At 43.6% G+C, this 21,477-nt stretch overlaps 1 protein-coding gene across 1 annotated transcript; it reads left to right on the top strand.

Annotated features, from left to right (window-relative positions):
- Nucleotides 1-1,258: 1,258 nt before the first annotated feature.
- LOC139392782 (F-box only protein 7-like) lies at nt 1,259-21,064 on the top strand. Its single transcript, XM_071141033.1, has 10 exons — nt 1,259-1,381; nt 2,388-2,511; nt 2,551-2,742; nt 4,791-5,024; nt 5,357-5,501; nt 8,000-8,083; nt 9,723-9,818; nt 12,216-12,392; nt 19,985-20,028; nt 20,216-21,064. Exons 1-10 carry the CDS (start codon nt 1,260-1,262, stop codon nt 20,531-20,533), a joined length of 1,536 nt encoding a protein of 511 aa, XP_070997134.1. The 5' UTR covers nt 1,259; the 3' UTR covers nt 20,534-21,064.
- The last annotated feature ends 413 nt before the right edge of the window (nt 21,065-21,477 follow it).

Here is a 21,477-nt window from a genome sequence, read left to right as displayed (position 1 = left end):
TATTATAGTCGTTCCTAACAAATACATGTTCCCTAATGTCCTAGCAGAGTTTTATTTTTTGAAAACATTTGTGGTTATTATTTTCCTGTATTAGTCTTTTTTGACTTTCCGTAGTTGAAGTCAGAACGCTAATCACGTTCCGTAGTTGAAGTCAGAACGCTAATCTCTTTCCGTAGTTGAAGTCAGAACGCTAATCTCTTTCCGTAGTTGAAGTCAGAACGCTAATCTCTTTCCGTAGTTGAAGTCAGAACGCTAATCTCTTTCCGTAGTTGACGTCAGAACGCTAATCTCTTTCCGTAGTTGAAGTCAGAACGCTAATCTCTTTCCGTAGTTGAAGTCAGAACGCTAATCTCTTTCCGTAGTTGAAGTCAGAACGCTAATCTCTTTCCGTAGTTGACGTCAGAACGCTAATCTCTTTCCGTAGTTGAAGTCAACTATTTGATAACATTTGTTGACCATCTAGCTTTTGTCAAAGCCTCTTCTACTTCTCGATTGTAATACGTGGAAATCTTCAACTATCTCTACTTGCAATTAAGACCTCTTTAGTTAACATGAACTGTATGGTGTGACATGATTAAGGCTTGCAATAAGTTAACAAGAGACAACAACTAAACTAAAGTAAGTGAAATGCTGCTGGCTAGCTAGCTACCAGATAGGTTAACCAGCTAGCTGCTCTTCTACATGTAGGTTTGTATTGTTCTCGCTAGATAAACACCATCATACCAGAAGTGAGCTGTGCATAATGAAACGTATCTGTATACTGTATGAATTTCTAGGCCAGTGTACCTGCTATAACGTTAGATTGTTACACTGATGAATGTTACCATTTTACCTTCATAATTCAGTCTTTCTTAACACAGTTGGCAGGAAATGAAAGTGAAAGAATTCCAGCTAGCATTGTGTTTCTACTGTGAAGAGGTGACTTGGCGTTGCCAAGTGTTTTCTACTTCAATGTGAATACTGACATCATGCTCAGAAAGTTGGGCGCTTTGTGAAAGGGTGTTTTGGAAGATGACCGTAATGATTCATGATGAACCAGGGAGAGAAGACCACAATTAAGTGTCTTGGGTCTGAATGATTGAATTTGTGTCCTTAACCTGTCTGATCGTGTTCTGTGTGTTGGTTACCTAACCCTGTCCCATCGGTCTCTCTCTCTCTCTCTCTCCCTCCCTGTCCTTCTGTCTCTCTCTCCCTCCCTGTCTGTCTGTCTCTCTCTCTCTCTCCCTCCCTCCCTGTCCGTCGGTCTCTCTCTCCTAAGCATGAAACTACGTGTGAGGATAAACAAGCAGACCAGCCGGGTGAAGCTGGAGGGAGAGGAGCCCACTCTGACAGAGCTCAACGTTCAAATCAGAGAGATCCTTCTGCCTTCACATGGCCTCAGGTTAGTTAGTCCCTCAGGTTAGTTAGTCCCTCAGGTGAGTTAGACCCCCAGGTTAGTCCCTCAGGTTGGTTAGTCCCTCAGGTTGGTTAGTCCCTCAGGTTAGTTAGACCCTCAGGTTAGTTAGACCCTCAGGTTAGCTAGTCCCTCAGGTTAGCTAGTCCCTCAGGTTAGTTAGTCCCTCAGGTTAGTTAGTCCCTCAGGTTAGTTAGACCCTCAGGTTAGTCCCTCAGGTTAGTTAGACCCTCAGGTTAGTTAGTCCCTCAGGTTAGTTAGTCCCTCAAGTTAGTTAGTCCCTCAGGTTAGTTAGACCCTCAGGTTAGTTAGTCCCTCAGGTTAGTTAGTCCCTCAAGTTAGTTAGTCCCTCAGGTTAGTTAGTCCCTCAGGTTAGTCCCTCAGGTTAGTTAGACCCTCAGGTTAGTTAGACCCTCAGGTTAGACACTTTCTCCTTCTGTTGCTAAAGGGCAATTCCATGGTAGACTCAGATTTTCCCTCTAAAATGTCTGCCGAACAAAAAACATTGATTTCAAGGTTTAACAAACCATACAACTCTATGCACAAGGACGACTTTTAAAAATGCCCACTTACAATTTTCCAAAAATAACTTTAGAGGAAAAACTGGGCAGAAACTAAGTTTGCTAACAGAATAAAACTAAGGGAGATTTTACTGTAATTCTGGAACCAAACTTTGCATCTGGTGTTTTTCCAGTAAATGTGGTCTTTTTATAAATGTATTGTGTAAATTATTCAAAGAGGTCATTGTTCATAGTTGTCTGGTTTATTAAACTTAGAAATCAATGGTTTGTGTTTAGCAAACATTTCAAAGTGAAAAATTGATGTCTCGGTGTAGTTCCGTTAGCGTGGAAGAAGTAGCAGTAGCTGTAGCAGTAGCTGTGTATTATTTGTGTTTATATATTGTTAGTAAAGTATGAGGACCACATGTTGAATGCTGTAAAGTTTACCCATAGTGGTTGGGGCTCAGATCCTAACTCTCCTCTGTCCCCCACAGCCCAGACACAGAGTTCACCTTGTCCCTGAATGGCTCAGATCTTCTATCTGACTCTGGTCAGACTTTGTCCTCCTGTGGCATCGTCACTGGGGACCTGGTCTGTGTCATCTTGCCTCCATCTGTGGCTGTGCCCTTCGCTGCCCCTGCTCCCTCAGCCCGCCAGGCTGTGCCCTCAGGCTCCTCTGCCCCCTCCGCTGCCCCTGCTCCCTCAGCCCGCCAGGCTGTGCCCTCAGGCTCCTCTGCCCCCTCCGCTGCCCCTGCTCCCTCAGCCCGCCAGTCATCCAGCAGCAGCAGCAGTAGTAGTAGTCCTGGGCTGTACCAAGCTGTACACCCACCAGCCCAACGCTCCAGTGAGGTGAGCCCTCATCTCCTAACACCAGTAGTATATTATATTACAGTATAGTAGTAGTAGAATATAGTAGTAGTAGTAGTAGTATATTACAATACAAGTATTCAGACCCCTTGACTTATTCCACATTTTGTTAAGTTACAACCTTATTCTATAATTGATTTTTAATAATTCATTTTTTCCTCTTCAATCTACACACAATACCCCATAATGACATCACAATACCCCATAATGACATCACAATACCCCATAATGACATCACAATACCCCATAATGACATCACAATACCCCATAATGACATCACAATACCCCATAATGACATCACAATACTCCATAATGACATCACAGTACCCCATAATGACATCACAGTACCCCATAATGACATCACAATACCCCATAATGACGTCACAATACTCCATAATGACATCACAATACCCCATAATGACATCACAATACCCCATAATGACATCACAATACCCCATAATGACATCACAATACCCCATAATGACATCACAATACCCCATAATGACATCACAATACCCCATAATGACATCACAATACCCAGATTTTTTTGAATGTTTTGCAAATTTATAATAAAAAAATAAAAAAAACAGATACCTTATTTACATAAGAACTACATCCTGGTGACCTAGGGTGGTGTAATAACTAAGTATTCAGACCCTTTGCTGTGAGACTCAAAATTGAGCTCAGGTGCATCCTGTTTCCATTGATCATCCTTGAGATTTTTCTACAACTTGATTGGAGTCCACCTGTCATAAATTCAATTGATTGGACATGATTTGGAAAGGCACACACCTGTCTATATAAGGTCCCTCAGTTGACAGTGCATGTCAGAGCAAAAACCAAGCCATGAGGTCGAAGGAATTGTCCAAAGAGCTCAGAGACAGGATTGTGTCGAGGCACAGGTCTGGAGAAGAGTACCAATCCATTTCTGCAGCATTGAAGGTACCCAAGAACACGGTGGCCTCCATTTTTAAATGGAAGAAGTTTGGAACCACCAAGACTCGAGCAGGGCCATGGTCTGGGAGGTGACCAAGAACCCAATGGTCACTCTGAGAGTCACTCAGAGCTCCAGAGTTTCAGAGTTTCTCTGGGGAGATGGGAGAACCTTCCAGAAGGACAACCATCTCTGCAGCATTCCACCAATCAGGCCTTTATTCTAGGGTGGCCAGATGGAAGCCACTCCTCTATAGAAGGCACATGTCAACCCCCTTGGAGTTTGCCAAGAGGGACCTAAAGACTCTCAGACCATGAGAAACAAGAATCTCTGGTCTGATGAAACCAAGATTCAACTGTTTGGTCTGAAGGCCAAGCGTAACGTCTGGAGGAAACCTGGCACCATCCCTATGGTGAAGCATAGTGGTGGCAGCATCATGCTGTGGGGATGTTTTTCAGCTGCAGGGACTGGGAGACTAGTCAGGATAGAGGGAAAGATGAACGGAGCAAAGTACAGAGAGATCCTTGAATGCGATCTCAAACTGAGGGCGAAGGTTCACCTTCCAACAGGACAACGACCCTAAGCACACAGACAAGACAACGCAGGAGTGGCTTCTGGACAAGTCTCAATGTCTTTGAGTGGCCCAGCCGGAGCCCGGACTTGAACCCGATCGAACATCTCTGGAGAGACCTGAAAATAGCTGTGCAGCAACGCTCCCCATCCAACCTGACAGAGCTTGAGAGGATCTGCAGAGAAGAATGGGAGAAACTCCCCAAATACAGGTGTACCAAGCTTGTAGCATCAGACCCAAGAAGACTGGAGGCTGTAATCGCTGCCTAAGGTGCTTCAACAAAGTACTGAATTAAGGGTCTGAATACTTATGTAAATGTCATATTTTAGGTTTTTAATGTCTTAACCTGTTTTTGCTTTCTCATTATGGGCTATTGTGTAGATTGAGAGGGAAAAACTATGTATGTAATGTGTGTGTAAATCGTATGCTTGTACTCTGAGTTTTGTATAACTCTAATAGGACACTGCTGTTGACTTTCTTCTCAGTACCAGATAGTCACCATGCTGATTTGTGTTGTTGATCCAGGCCAGCACCAGCAAGGGGGCGGAGCCTCAACAGGAAGTGGTCAGAGAGGAGGAGGAGCAGGAAGAAGAGGCAGGTCAGTGGGTGTGGGAGCCCATGCTGTGTGGGGAGGCAGAAGGAGGGAAGGTACCCCATTCCCTGGAGGTTCTGTACCACCAGGCTCAGAGCAGCAGTACCTGTGATGCCCTGATGGTGGCAGTCCACCTCCTGATGGTGGAGACTGGCTTCCTGTGTCAGGTAAGCCTCTACAGGAGACTGGGGGAGACAATCTCAATTAAATACTCCTCGCATTCCTCTCTGCTTCCTTCCTCAAAACCCATTGGAGGAGAAGGTCAGGTGGGAGGGACCTCTGGCTTTCTCATCACCCATCGGAGAAGGTCAGGTGGGAGGGACCTCTGGCTTTCTCATCCAGTGGGTTTGAGAAGGAGGCGAGGAGAGAGGACGCTAGGAGTATGCAATTGAGATTCTCTCTGGGATTTGCATCCCAAATGGCACCCTAGTCCCTACATAGTGCACTACTGTTGACCAGAACCCTATTCCCTAAAGTGTGTGTGTGTGTGTGTGTGTAGGGCTCTGAGGGGCGTCCTGGTGAGATGCCAGCTGGGTGGAGGGCACCAGGAGGGCTGTACAGACTGCAGTATGCCCATCCTCTCTGTGACGACAGCCTGGCCTTGGTCCTAGCTGTCCCCATGGGACCCGTACTGGTTATCAACGGTCAGTCTCACTGTTTCTCAAAGCTGTGTCCCAAATGGGGTTTATTACTTCTGACCAGGGACCATAGGGCTCCTCTATAGGGGCCATCTGGAAGGGCTCTATAGGGGGCCATCTGGAAGGGCTCTATAGGGGGCCATCTGGAAGGACCATAGGGCTCTATAGGGGCCATCTGGAAGGGCTCTATAGAGGCCATCTGGAAGGGCTCTATAGGGGCCATCTGGAAGGGCTCTATAGGGGCCATCTGGAAGGGCTCTATAGGGGGCCATGTGGAAGGGCTCTATAGGGGGCCATGTGGAAGGGCTCTATAGGGGCCATCTGGAAGGGCTCTATAGGGGCCGTCTGGAAGGACCATAGGGCTCTATAGGGGCCGTCTGGAAGGACCATAGGGCTCTATAGGGGCCGTCTGGAAGGACCACAGGGCTCTATAGGGGCCATCTGGAAGGACCATAGGGCTCTATAGGGGCCATCGGGAAGGACCATAGGGCTCTATAGGGGCCATCTGGAAGGGCTCTATAGGGGGCCATCTGGAAGCCCCATATAACTCTATAGGGGTCATCTGGAAGGACCATAGGGCTCTATAGGGGCCATCTGGAAGGACCGTAGGGCTCTATAGGGGGCCATCTGGAAGGACCGTAGGGCTCTATAGGGGGCCATCTGGAAGGACCCTAGGGCTCTATAGGGGCCATCTGGAACGACCGTAGGGCTCTATAGGGGGCCATCTGGAAGGACCGTAGGGCTCTATAGGGGCCATCTGGAAGGACCGTAGGGCTCTATAGGGAGCCATCTGGAAGGACCGTAGGGCTCTATAGGGAGCCATCTGGAAGGACCGTAGGGCTCTATAGGGAGCCATCTGGAAGGACCGTAGGGCTCTATAGGGGCCATCTGGAAGGACCGTAGGGCTCTATAGGGGCCATCTGGAAGGACCGTAGGGCTCTATAGGGGGCCATCTGGAAGGACCGTAGGGCTCTATAGGGGGCCATCTGGAAGGACCGTAGGGCTCTATAGGGGGCCATCTGGAAGGACCGTAGGGCTCTATAGGGAGCCATCTGGAAGGACCGTAGGGCTCTATAGGGAGCCATCTGGAAGGGCTCTATAGGGGCCATCTGGAAGGACCATAGGGCTCTATAGGGGCCATCTGGAAGGGCTCTATAGGGGCCATCTGGAAGGGCTCTATAGGGGCCATCTGGAAGGGCTCTATAGGGGGCCATGTGGAAGGGCTCTATAGGGGGCCATGTGGAAGGGCTCTATAGGGGGCCATGTGGAAGGGCTCTATAGGGGCCATCTGGAAGGGCTCTATAGGGGCCATCTGGAAGGACCATAGGGCTCTATAGGGGCCGTCTGGAAGGACCACAGGGCTCTATAGGGGCCATCTGGAAGGACCATAGGGCTCTATAGGGGCCATCGGGAAGGACCATAGGGCTCTATAGGGGCCATCTGGAAGGGCTCTATAGGGGGCCATCTGGAAGCCCCATATAACTCTATAGGGGTCATCTGGAAGGACCATAGGGCTCTATAGGGGCCATCTGGAAGGACCGTAGGGCTCTATAGGGGGCCATCTGGAAGGACCGTAGGGCTCTATAGGGGGCCATCTGGAAGGACCCTAGGGCTCTATAGGGGCCATCTGGAACGACCGTAGGGCTCTATAGGGGGCCATCTGGAAGGACCGTAGGGCTCTATAGGGGCCATCTGGAAGGACCGTAGGGCTCTATAGGGAGCCATCTGGAAGGACCGTAGGGCTCTATAGGGAGCCATCTGGAAGGACCGTAGGGCTCTATAGGGAGCCATCTGGAAGGACCGTAGGGCTCTATAGGGGCCATCTGGAAGGACCGTAGGGCTCTATAGGGGCCATCTGGAAGGACCGTAGGGCTCTATAGGGGGCCATCTGGAAGGACCGTAGGGCTCTATAGGGGGCCATCTGGAAGGACCGTAGGGCTCTATAGGGGGCCATCTGGAAGGACCGTAGGGCTCTATAGGGAGCCATCTGGAAGGACCGTAGGGCTCTATAGGGAGCCATCTGGAAGGGCTCTATAGGGGCCATCTGGAAGGGCTCTATAGGGGCCATCTGGAAGGGCTCTATAGGGGCCATCTGGAAGGGCTCTATAGGGGCCATCTGGAAGGGCTCTATAGGGGCCATGTGGAAGGGCTCTATAGGGGGCCATCTGGAAGGACCATAGGGCTCCATAGGGGGCCATCTGGAAGGGCTATATAGGGGGCCATCTGAAGGGCTCTATAGGGGGCCATGTGGAAGGGCTATATAGGGGGCCATCTGAAGGGCTTTATAGGGGGCCATCTGGAAGGGCTCGATAGGGGGCCATGTGGAAGGGCTCTATAGGGGGCCATGTGGAAGGGCTCTATAGGGGGCCATCTGGAAGGGCTCTATAGTGGACATCTGGAAGGCAGTCTCAGTCTTTGACATAGCTATATGTTTGATCCATCTCTGCTTATCATTATTGATTGCTCTCCCCCCTGATTGATCGGTATATTGCTCCCCTCTGCAGCCACCCTGAAGATGAACCAGCAGGTGGACACAGTGAGGAAACTGTCGCTGAAACCCTCCACCTATGTGACTGACCAGTGGACAGGTTAGTGTGACTGAGCAGTGGACAGGTTAGTGTGTCTGGTGACTGACCAGTGGACAGGTTAGTGTGACTGACCAGTGGACAGGTTAGTGTGACTGACCAGTGGACAGGTTAGTGTGACTGACCAGTGGACAGGTTAGTGTGACTGAGCAGTGGACAGGTTAGTGTGACTGACCAGTGGACAGGTTAGTGTGACTGACCAGTGGACAGGTTAGTGTGACTGACCAGTGGACAGGTTAGTGTGTCGTGTGACTGACCAGTGGACAGGTTAGTGTGACTGACCAGTGGACAGGTTAGTGTGACTGACCAGTGGACAGGTTAGTGTGACTGACCAGTGGACAGGTTAGTGTGACTGACCAGTGGACAGGTTAGTGTCTGTCTGGTGACTGACCAGTGGACAGGTTAGTGTGACTGACCAGTGGACAGGTTAGTGTGACTTACCAGTGGACAGGTTAGTGTGACTGACCAGTGGACAGGTTAGTGTCTGTCTGGTGACTGACCAGTGGACAGGTTAGTGTGTCTGGTGACTGACCAGTGGACAGGTTAGTGTGTGTCTGGTGACTGACCAGTGGACAGGTTAGTGTGACTGACCAGTGGACAGGTTAGTGTGACTGACCAGTGGACAGGTTAGTGTGACTGACCAGTGGACAGGTTAGTGTGACTGACCAGTGGACAGGTTAGTGTGACTGACCAGTGGACAGGTTAGTGTGACTGACCAGTGGACAGGTTAGTGTGTCTGGTGACTGACCAGTGGACAGGTTAGTGTGACTGACCAGTGGACAGATTAGTGTGTCTGGTGACTGACCAGTGGACAGGTTAGTGTGTGTCTGATGACTGACCAGTGGACAGGTTAGTGTGTGTCTGGTGACTGACCAGTGGACAGGTTAGTGTGTGTCTGGTGACTGACCAGTGGACAGGTTAGTGTGTGTCTGGTGACTGACCAGTGGACAGGTTAGTGTGTGTCTGGTGACTGACCAGTGGACAGGTTAGTGTGTGTCTGGTGACTGACCAGTGGACAGGTTAGTGTGTGTCTGGTGACTGACCAGTGGACAGGTTAGTGTGTGTCTGGTGACTGACCAGTAGACAGGTTAGTGTGACTGACCAGTGGACAGGTTAGTGTGACTGACCAGTGGACAGGTTAATGTGACTGACCAGTGGGCAGGTTAATGTGACTGACCAGTGGACAGGTTAGTGTGACTGACCAGTGGACAGGTTAGTGTGTCTGGTGACTGACCAGTGGACAGGTTAGTGTGTGTTAATCTACAGTTGGTAGTGTCTGTTCTGTCTGTCCTGTTCCAGGTTGATAGTGTCTGTTCTGTTCCAGGTGATAGTGTCTGTTCTGTTCCAGGTGATAGTGTCTGTTCTGTTCCAGGTGATAGTGTCTGTTCTGTTCCAGGTGATAGTGTCTGTTCCGTTCCAGGTGATAGTGTCTGTTCTGTTCCAGTTTATAGTGTCTGTTCTGTCTGTCCTGTTCCAGGTGACAGTGTAAGTTCTGTCTGTCCTGTTCCAGGTGATAGTGTCTGTTCTGTCTGTCCTGTTCCAGGTGATAGTGTCTGTTCTGTCTGTCCTGTTCCAGGTGATAGTGTCTGTTCTGTCTGTACTGTTCCAGGTGACAGTGTCTGTTCTGTGTGTTGATCCACAGGTGACAGTGCAGCGGCCGTCTACACAGAGCTGAGGAAGTTGTCCCGGGTCTTCAAAGACCAGCTGGTGTATCCTCTGATATCTTCAGCCAGAGAAGGTACTGGGATGTAAATATATAGTACTGTTATTAAATAAATAGTACTAGGATGTAGATATATAGTACTGTTATTAAATAAATAGTACTGGGATGTAGATATATAGTACTGGGATGTAGTAGATATATAGTACTGTTTTTAAATATATAGTACTGGGATGTAGATATATAGTACTGTTATTAAATAAATAGTACTGGGATGTAGATATATAGTACTGTTATTAAATAAATAGTACTGGGATGTAGATATATAGTACTGGGATGTAGAAATAGTACTGGGATGTAGATATATAGTACTGTTATTAAATAAATAGTACTGGGATGTAGATATATAGTACTGTTATTAAATATATAGTACTGGGAGGTAGGTATATAGTACTGTTATTAAATAAATAGTACTGGGATGTAGATATATAGTACTGTTATTAAATATATAGTACTGGGATGTAAATATATAGTACTGTTATTAAATAAATAGTACTAGGATGTAGATATATAGTACTGTTATTAAATAAATAGTACTGGGATGTAGATATATAGTACTGGGATGTAGTAGATATATAGTACTGTTTTTAAATATATAGTACTGGGATGTAGATATATAGTACTGTTATTAAATAAATAGTACTGGGATGTAGATAAATAGTACTGTTATTAAATAAATAGTACTGGGATGTAGATATATAGTACTGGGATGTAGATATAGTACTGGGATGTAGATATATAGTACTGTTATTAAATAAATAGTACTGTGATGTAGATATATAGTACTGTTATTAAATATATAGTACTGGGAGGTAGGTATATAGTACTGTTATTAAATAAATAGTACTGGGATGTAGATATATAGTACTGTTATTAAATATATAGTACTGGGAGGTAGGTATATAGTACTGTTATTAAATAAATAGTACTGGGATGTAGATATATAGTACTGTTATTAAATAAATAGTACTGGGATGTAGATATATAGTACTGTTATTAAATATATAGTACTGGGAGGTAGGTATATAGTACTGTTATTAAATAAATAGTACTGGGATGTAGATATATAGTACTGTTATTAAATATATAGTACTGGGATGTAAATATATAGTACTGTTATTAAATAAATAGTACTAGGATGTAGATATATAGTACTGTTATTAAATAAATAGTACTGGGATGTAGATATATAGTACTGGGATGTAGTAGATATATAGTACTGTTTTTAAATATATAGTACTGGGATGTAGATATATAGTACTGTTATTAAATAAATAGTACTGGGATGTAGATAAATAGTACTGTTATTAAATAAATAGTACTGGGATGTAGATATATAGTACTGGGATGTAGATATAGTACTGGGATGTAGATATATAGTACTGTTATTAAATAAATAGTACTGTGATGTAGATATATAGTACTGTTATTAAATATATAGTACTGGGAGGTAGGTATATAGTACTGTTATTAAATAAATAGTACTGGGATGTAGATATATAGTACTGTTATTAAATATATAGTACTGGGAGGTAGGTATATAGTACTGTTATTAAATAAATAGTACTGGGATGTAGATATATAGTAATGTTATTAAATATATAGTACTGGGATGTAGATATATAGTACTGTTATTAAATATATAGTACTGGGATGTAGATATATAGTACTGGGATGTAGATATATCGTACTGTTAAATATATAGTACTGTTAAATATATAGTACTGGGATGTAGATATATCGTACTGTTAAATATATAGTACTGGGATGTAGATATATAATACTGTTATTAAATAAATAGTACTGGAAGGTAGACATGTAGTACTGTTATTAAATAAATAGTACTGGGAGGTAGATACAGTATGTAGTAGTACTGGGAGGTAGATATGTAGTACTGTTATTAAGTAATAAATAGTACTGTGAAGTAGATATGTAGTACTGTTATTAAGAAGGAAATATCTGGAAATATGACATTGGTCTCAGATCTCACTGCAATCATTTAAAATCATTGAATAGCAAATGTTAATGACCAATGTGTCAAATCCATTACTCCCTGTCTCCCCCTGTTGTCTGGTGGTGGTATAACAGCCATGGCCCTGCCAGCAGTGTTGTAACTCTCTGTCTCCCCCTGTTGTCTAGTGGTGGTATAACAGCCATGGCCCTGCCAGCAGTGTTGTAACTCTCTGTATCCCCCTGTTGTCTGGTGGTGGTATAACAGCCATGGCCCTGCCAACAGTGTTGTAACTCTCTGTCTCCCCCTGTTGTCTGGTGATGGTATAACAGCCATGGCCCTGCCAGCAGTGTTGTAACTCTCTGTCTCCCCCTGTTGTCTGGTGGTGGTATAACAGCCATGGCCCTGCCAGCAGTGTTGTATAACTCTCTGTATCCCCCTGTTGTCTGGTGGTGGTATAACAGCCATGGCCCTGCCAGCAGTGTTTGGCCTGCCAGTCCTTCCTCCAGAGCTGTTACTGAGGGTGCTGAGACTGCTGGATGTCTCCTCTCTCCTGGCCCTCTCCTCGGTCAACAGACACCTCCACCAGACCACCACAGACCCGGCCCTCTGGAGACACCTCTACCGCAGAGACTTCAGAGGTAGGACGAACGCACACACACACACACACACACACATACACACACACACACACACACACACACACACGGATATATTTATAAACGCACATAAAAGACAGGAGGTTTCTGGTCTGTCTGGAGGGTCTCTGGTCTGTCTGGAGGTCTCTGGCCTGTCTGGAGTGTCTCTGGTCTGTCTGGAGGTCTCTGGTTTGTCTGGAGGTCTCTGGTTTGTCTGGAGGTCTCTGGTTTGTCTGGAGGTCTCTGGTTTGTCTGGAGGTCTCTGGCCTGTCTGGAGGTCTCTGGCCTGTCTGGAGGTCTCTGGTTTGTCTGGAGGTCTCTGGCCTGTCTGGAGGTCTCTGGCCTGTCTGGAGGTCTCTGGTTTGTCTGGAGGTCTCTGGTTTGTCTGGAGGTCTCTGGTTTGTCTGGAGGTCTCTGGCCTGTCTGGAGGTCTCTGGCCTGTCTGGAGGTCTCTGGCCTGTCTGGAGGTCTCTGGTTTGTCTGGAGGTCTCTGGCCTGTCTGGAGGTCTCTGGCCTGTCTGGAGGTCTCTGGCCTGTCTGGAGGTCTCTGGCCTGTCTGGAGGTCTCTGGTTTGTCTGGAGGTCTCTGGTTTGTCTGGAGGTCTCTGGCCTGTCTGGAGGTCTCTGGCCTGTCTGGAGGTCTCTGGCCTGTCTGGAGGTCTCTGGTTTGTCTGGAGGTCTCTGGTTTGTCTGGAGGTCTCTGGCCTGTCTGGAGGTCTCTGGCCTGTCTGGAGGGTCTCTGGCCTGTCTGGAGGTCTCTGGCCTGTCTGGAGGTCTCTGGCCTGTCTGGAGGTCTCTGGTCTGTCTGGAGGGTCTCTCTCTCCAGAGTGTCTGTTAAATGACGTGTCGGTGTCTGTATTACAGATATGTTAGATTCTACATGTCAGAGCAGAGCTAGGTCTGTATTATAGATATGTTAGATTCTACATGTCAGAGCAGAACTAGGTCTGTATTATAGATATGTTAGATTCTACATGTCAGAGCAGAACTAGGTCTGTATTATAGATATGTTAGATTCTACATGTCAGAGCAGAGCTAGGTCTGTATTATAGATATGTTAGATTCTACATGTCAGAGCAGAACTAGGTCTGTATTATAGACATGTTAGATTCTACATGTCAGAGCAGAACTAGGTCTGTATTACAGATATGTTAGATTCTACATGTCAGAGCAGAGCTAGGTCTGTTCTCCTGAGACATGTCTGTATTATAGATATGTTAGATTCTACATGTCAGAGCAGAACTAGGTCTGTATTATAGATATGTTAGATTCTACATGTCAGAGCAGAACTAGGTCTGTATTATAGACATGTTAGATTCTACATGTCAGGGCAGAGCTAGGTCTGTATTATAGATATGTTAGAATCTACATGTCAGAGCAGAACTAGGTCTGTATTACAGATATGTTAGATTCTACATGTCAGAGCAGAGCTAGGTCTGTATTATAGATATGTTAGATTCTACATGTCAGAGCAGAGCTAGGTCTGTATTATAGATATGTTAGATTCTACATGTCAGAGCAGAGCTAGGTCTGTATTACAGATATGTTAGATTCTACATGTCAGAGCAGAGCTAGGTCTGTTCTCCTGAGACGTGTCTGTATTATAGATATGTTAGATTCTACATGTCAGAGCAGAACTAGGTCTGTTCTCCTGAGACGTGTCTGTATTATAGATATGTTAGATTCTACATGTCAGAGCAGAACTAGGTCTGTATTATAGACATGTTAGATTCTACATGTCAGAGCAGAGCTAGGTCTGTATTATAGATATGTTAGATTCTACATGTCAGAGCAGAACTAGGTCTGTATTATAGACATGTTAGATTCTACATGTCAGAGCAGAGCTAGGTCTGTATTATAGACATGTTAGATTCTACATGTCAGAGCAGAACTAGGTCTGTATTATAGATCTGTTAGATTCTACATGTCAGAGCAGAACTAGGTCTGTATTACAGATATGTTAGATTCTACATGTCAGAGCAGAGCTAGGTCTGTATTATAGACATGTTAGATTCTACATGTCAGAGCAGAGCTAGGTCTGTATTATAGATATGTTAGAATCTACATGTCAGAGCAGAACTAGGTCTGTATTACAGATATGTTAGATTCTACATGTCAGAGCAGAACTAGGTCTGTATTACAGATATGTTAGATTCTACATGTCAGAGCAGAGCTAGGTCTGTTCTCCTGAGACATGTCTGTATTATAGATATGTTAGATTCTACATGTCAGAGCAGAACTAGGTCTGTATTATAGACATGTTAGATTCTACATGTCTGAGCAGAACTAGGTCTGTATTATAGACATGTTAGATTCTACATGTCAGAGCAGAGCTAGGTCTGTATTATAGATATGTTAGATTCTACATGTCAGAGCAGAACTAGGTCTGTATTATAGATATGTTAGATTCTACATGTCAGAGCAGAACTAGGTCTGTATTATAGACATGTTAGATTCTACATGTCAGAGCAGAACTAGGTCTGTATTATAGACATGTTAGATTCTACATGTCAGAGCAGAGCTAGGTCTGTATTATAGATATGTTAGATTCTACATGTCAGAGCAGAGCTAGGTCTGTATTATAGACATGTTAGATTCTACATGTCAGAGCAGAGCTAGGTCTGTATTATAGATATGTTAGATTCTACATGTCAGAGCAGAGCTAGGTCTGTTCTCCTGAGACGTGTCTGTATTACAGATATGTTAGATTCTACATGTCAGAGCAGAGCTAGGCCTGTATTACAGATATGTTAGATTCTACATGTCAGAGCAGAACTAGGTCTGTATTACAGATATGTTAGATTCTACATGTCAGAGCAGAGCTAGGTCTGTTCTCCTGAGACGTGTCTGTATTAAAGACATGTTAGATTCTACATGTCAGAGCAGAACTAGGTCTGTATTATAGACATGTTAGATTCTACATGTCAGAGCAGAACTAGGTCTGTATTACAGATATGTTAGATTCTACATGTCAGAGCAGAGCTAGGCCTGTATTACAGATATGTTAGATTCTACATGTCAGAGCAGAACTAGGTCTGTATTATAGACATGTTAGATTCTACATGTCAGAGCAGAGCTAGGTCTGTATTATAGACATGTTAGATTCTACATGTCAGAGCAGAACTAGGTCTGTATTATAGATCTGTTAGATTCTACATGTCAGAGCAGAACTAGGTCTGTATTACAGATATGTTAGATTCTACATGTCAGAGCAGAGCTAGGTCTGTATTATAGACATGTTAGATTCTACATGTCAGAGCAGAGCTAGGTCTGTATTATAGATATGTTAGAATCTACATGTCAGAGCAGAACTAGGTCTGTATTACAGATATGTTAGATTCTACATGTCAGAGCAGAACTAGGTCTGTATTACAGATATGTTAGATTCTACATGTCAGAGCAGAGCTAGGTCTGTTCTCCTGAGACATGTCTGTATTATAGATATGTTAGATTCTACATGTCAGAGCAGAACTAGGTCTGTATTATAGACATGTTAGATTCTACATGTCTGAGCAGAACTAGGTCTGTATTATAGACATGTTAGATTCTACATGTCAGAGCAGAGCTAGGTCTGTATTATAGATATGTTAGATTCTACATGTCAGAGCAGAAGTAGGTCTGTATTATAGATATGTTAGATTCTACATGTCAGAGCAGAACTAGGTCTGTATTATAGACATGTTAGATTCTACATGTCAGAGCAGAACTAGGTCTGTATTATAGACATGTTAGATTCTACATGTCAGAGCAGAGCTAGGTCTGTATTATAGATATGTTAGATTCTACATGTCAGAGCAGAGCTAGGTCTGTATTATAGACATGTTAGATTCTACATGTCAGAGCAGAGCTAGGTCTGTATTATAGATATGTTAGATTCTACATGTCAGAGCAGAGCTAGGTCTGTTCTCCTGAGACGTGTCTGTATTACAGATATGTTAGATTCTACATGTCAGAGCAGAACTAGGTCTGTATTACAGATATGTTAGATTCTACATGTCAGAGCAGAGCTAGGCCTGTATTACAGATATGTTAGATTCTACATGTCAGAGCAGAACTAGGTCTGTATTACAGATATGTTAGATTCTACATGTCAGAGCAGAGCTAGGTCTGTTCTCCTGAGACGTGTCTGTATTAAAGACATGTTAGATTCTACATGTCAGAGCAGAACTAGGTCTGTATTATAGACATGTTAGATTCTACATGTCAGAGCAGAACTAGGTCTGTATTACAGATATGTTAGATTCTACATGTCAGAGCAGAGCTAGGCCTGTATTACAGATATGTTAGATTCTACATGTCAGAGCAGAACTAGGTCTGTATTACAGATATGTTAGATTCTACATGTCAGAGCAGAGCTAGGTCTGTTCTCCTGAGACGTGTCTGTATTACAGATATGTTAGATTCTACATGTCAGAGCAGAACTAGGTCTGTATTACAGATATGTTAGATTCTACATGTCAGAGCAGAACTAGGTCTGTATTATAGACATGTTAGATTCTACATGTCAGAGCAGAACTAGGTCTGTATTATAGATATGTTAGATTCTACATGTCAGAGCAGAACTAGGTCTGTATTATAGACATGTTAGATTCTACATGTCAGAGCAGAACTAGGTCTGTATTATAGATATGTTAGATTCTACATGTCAGAGCAGAACTAGGTCTGTATTATAGATATGTTAGATTCTACATGTCAGAGCAGAACTAGGTCTGTATTATAGATATGTTAGATTCTACATGTCAGAGCAGAGCTAGGTCTGTTCTCCTGAGACGTGTCTGTATTATAGATATGTTAGATTCTACATGTCAGAGCAGAGCTAGGTCTGTATTATAGATATGTTAGATTCTACATGTCAGAGCAGAGCTAGGTCTGTATTATAGATATGTTAGATTCTACATGTCAGAGCAGAACTAGGTCTGTATTATAGATATGTTAGATTCTACATGTCAGAGCAGAACTAGGTCTGTATTACAGATATGTTAGATTCTACATGTCAGAGCAGAACTAGGTCTGTTCTCCTGAGACGTGTCTGTATTATAGATATGTTAGATTCTACATGTCAGAGCAGAACTAGGTCTGTATTATAGACATGTTAGATTCTACATGTCAGAGCAGAACTAGGTCTGTATTATAGACATGTTAGATTCTACATGTCAGAGCAGAACTAGGTCTGTATTATAGACATGTTAGATTCTACATGTCACAGCAGAACTAGGTCTGTATTATAGATATGTTAGATTCTACATGTCAGAGCAGAACTAGGTCTGTATTATAGATATGTTAGATTCTACATGTCAGAGCAGAACTAGGTCTGTATTACAGATATGTTAGATTCTACATGTCAGAGCAGAGCTAGGTCTGTATTATAGATATGTTAGATTCTACATGTCAGAGCAGAACTAGGTCTGTATTATAGATATGTTAGATTCTACATGTCAGAGCAGAACTAGGTCTGTATTATAGATATGTTAGATTCTACATGTCAGAGCAGAGCTAGGTGTTTTCTCCTGAGACGTGTCTGTATTATAGATATGTTAGATTCTACATGTCAGAGCAGAACTAGGTCTGTATTATAGACATGTTAGATTCTACATGTCAGAGCAGAACTAGGTCTGTATTACAGATATGTTAGATTCTACATGTCAGAGCAGAACTAGGTCTGTATTACAGATATGTTAGATTCTACATGTCAGAGCAGAACTAGGTCTGTATTATAGATATGTTAGATTCTACATGTCAGAGCAGAACTAGGTCTGTATTACAGATATGTTAGATTCTACATGTCAGAGCAGAGCTAGGTCTGTATTATAGATATGTTAGATTCTACATGTCAGAGCAGAGCTAGGTCTGTATTATAGATATGTTAGATTCTACATGTCAGAGCAGAACTAGGTCTGTATTATAGATATGTTAGATTCTACATGTCAGAGCAGAACTAGGTCTGTATTATAGATATGTTAGATTCTACATGTCAGAGCAGAGCTAGGTCTGTATTACAGATATGTTAGATTCTACATGTCAGAGCAGAGCTAGGTCTGTTCTCCTGAGACGTGTCTGTATTATAGATATGTTAGATTCTACATGTCAGAGCAGAACTAGGTCTGTATTATAGATATGTTAGATTCTACATGTCAGAGCAGAGCTAGGTCTGTATTATAGATATGTTAGATTCTACATGTCAGAGCAGAACTAGGTCTGTATTATAGATATGTTAGATTCTACATGTCAGAGCAGAACTAGGTCTGTATTATAGATATGTTAGATTCTACATGTCAGAGCAGAGCTAGGTCTGTATTACAGATATGTTAGATTCTACATGTCAGAGCAGGGCTAGGTCTGTATTACAGATATGTTAGATTCTACATGTCAGAGCAGAACTAGGTCTGTATTATAGACATGTTAGATTCTACATGTCAGAGCAGAACTAGGTCTGTATTACAGATATGTTAGATTCTACATGTCAGAGCAGAACTAGGTCTGTATTATAGATATGTTAGATTCTACATGTCAGAGCAGAACTAGGTCTGTATTACAGATATGTTAGATTCTACATGTCAGAGCAGAGCTAGGTCTGTATTATAGACATGTTAGATTCTACATGTCAGCAGAACTAGGTCTGTATTACAGATATGTTAGATTCTACATGTCAGAGCAGAGCTAGGTCTGTATTATAGATATGTTAGATTCTACATGTCAGAGCAGAGCTAGGTCTGTATTACAGATATGTTAGATTCTACATGTCAGAGCAGAGCTAGGTCTGTATTATAGATATGTTAGATTCTACATGTCAGAGCAGAACTAGGTCTGTATTATAGACATGTTAGATTCTACATGTCAGAGCAGAACTAGGTCTGTATTACAGATATGTTAGATTCTACATGTCAGAGCAGAGCTAGGCCTGTATTACAGATATGTTAGATTCTACATGTCAGAGCAGAACTAGGTCTGTATTATAGATATGTTAGATTCTACATGTCAGAGCAGAGCTAGGTCTGTATTATAGATATGTTAGATTCTACATGTCAGAGCAGAACTAGGTCTGTATTATAGATATGTTAGATTCTACATGTCAGAGCAGAACTAGGTCTGTATTATAGATATGTTAGATTCTACATGTCAGAGCAGAGCTAGGTCTGTATTACAGATATGTTAGATTCTACATGTCAGAGCAGAGCTAGGTCTGTTCTCCTGAGACGTGTCTGTATTATAGATATGTTAGATTCTACATGTCAGAGCAGAACTAGGTCTGTATTATAGATATGTTAGATTCTACATGTCAGAGCAGAGCTAGGTCTGTATTATAGATATGTTAGATTCTACATGTCAGAGCAGAACTAGGTCTGTATTATAGATATGTTAGATTCTACATGTCAGAGCAGAACTAGGTCTGTATTATAGACATGTTAGATTCTACATGTCAGAGCAGAGCTAGGTCTGTATTACAGATATGTTAGATTCTACATGTCAGAGCAGGGCTAGGTCTGTATTACAGATATGTTAGATTCTACATGTCAGAGCAGAACTAGGTATGTATTACAGATATGTTAGATATTGAGTGCATATTGTGTGATGGATATTGTTATTTGACTGTTGCAGACGGCCAAGACCACAGCAGAGCCAGAGACACTCAGTGGAGAGAGGTGAGTCAGGTCCCAGTATTTTATATATTGACTGTGCAGACTGCAGACTGTGCAGACTAACTCTCTGGTATCATTTAGGACTCAGCCACTGTCTAACTCTCTGGTATCATTTAGGACACTGTCTAACTCTCTGGTATCATTTAGGACACAGCCACTGTCTAACTCTCTGGTATCGTTTTAATTTCAGCTCTACAAGAAGAAGTACAAGTGGAGGAGAGAAGCAGCCAGTTACCGGCACCACATGCCCCGTTACCACCCTGTCCCCCCACCGCTCTACCCCCTCCACCCCCTCCCCAACAACCCCTTCCCCTTCTACCCGCCTGGCATCATCGGTGGGGAGTACGACCAGAGACCTGGCATCCCCGGTGGTATTCTGCCCCGCCCCCGCTACGACCCTATTGGTCCGCTCCCGGGTCACGATCCCACAGCAGGAGGGCTGATTGGACGAAGGGGGCTGAGACCTGCTGGGAACCGGCCGGCTGACATCAGAAGAGGGTTCATATGACCTCCCTGACCAGTGACCTCTAGTGGTGGTGTAGGAGTATGACCACCACACAGAGAAGCTTAAATAAAACAGAGATGTTGAAGACTGACTGATTAGCCTACCTTAAATAAGGTGCTATAGTCACAGATAAATGGCGTTGTTCGGTCTATAAACACTAACCCTCACCCAGCCTGCTTATTATCCCCTAAACCTCATCCAGGTGTTTTTTATAAACCCTATCCTTGACCCAGAATCAGCTTTTAATAGTTCATGTTCTCCTGTGTGTGTTTAGTAAGTGATGAGGTCAGATCATACCGATCTGCTATCTTCATTTGAGCTCTCTGTTGTTGCAGAGAATGTTGCTGCACAGCAGGAAATGTAAACTTCTAAAAGTTTTCCCGTGAGAAACCGGTCAAATTTAAGATAGTAGATCTGTAAGGGTGCCTGGGGGATTGAGGTAGGCCGTTTCGATCTTCCACCATTCACTATGAAGACATTTTGTACTTGTTTCCTCGCAGACGAAAAGCTGTAAATAAAATGAGAAAATGTCAATCGACTGGTTTTTAGCTGTGGTCATATTTGAGCCCTCAGTCTGTCTCTGAAATCCAGACTGTTCAGGGACGATTCAATAGTCATGTACACTGAGCTACAATATAAACACAACATGTAAAGTGTCTCTATGTTTTATGAGATGAAATAAAAGATCCCGGGAATGTTTCATACGCACAAACATTTCTCAAAAACACAACTTTGTTTACATCACTGATGATGAGCATTTCTCCTTTGCCAAGATAATCCATCCACCTGACAGGTGAGACATATCAAGAAGCTGATTAAACAGCACGATCATTACACAGGTGCACCTTGTGCTGTGGGCAATAAAAAGGCCGCTCTAAAATGTGCAGTTTTGTTGCACAATGCCATGACACAGATGTCTCAAGTTTGGCATGCTGACTGCACGAATG

Source organism: Oncorhynchus clarkii, chromosome 33 (genome assembly GCF_045791955.1).
Source record: "Oncorhynchus clarkii lewisi isolate Uvic-CL-2024 chromosome 33, UVic_Ocla_1.0, whole genome shotgun sequence".
NCBI lineage: Eukaryota > Metazoa > Chordata > Actinopteri > Salmoniformes > Salmonidae > Oncorhynchus > Oncorhynchus clarkii.
Note: the sequence above shows the minus strand (reverse complement) of the source record. Positions and strands in the feature narration are given on the sequence as shown.

Bases quoted from the DNA above. Each gene is read 5' to 3' on its own strand.
- LOC139392782 (XM_071141033.1), top strand. From the start codon at position 1,260: ATGAAACTACGTGTGAGGATAAACAAGCAGACCAGCCGGGTGAAGCTG. The intron at 2,512-2,550 runs GCTGTGCCCTTC...TCAGCCCGCCAG, and splicing joins TCATCTTGCCTCCATCTGTG to GCTGTGCCCTCAGGCTCCTC. The intron at 9,819-12,215 runs GTACTGGGATGT...GTGGTATAACAG, and splicing joins GATATCTTCAGCCAGAGAAG to CCATGGCCCTGCCAGCAGTG.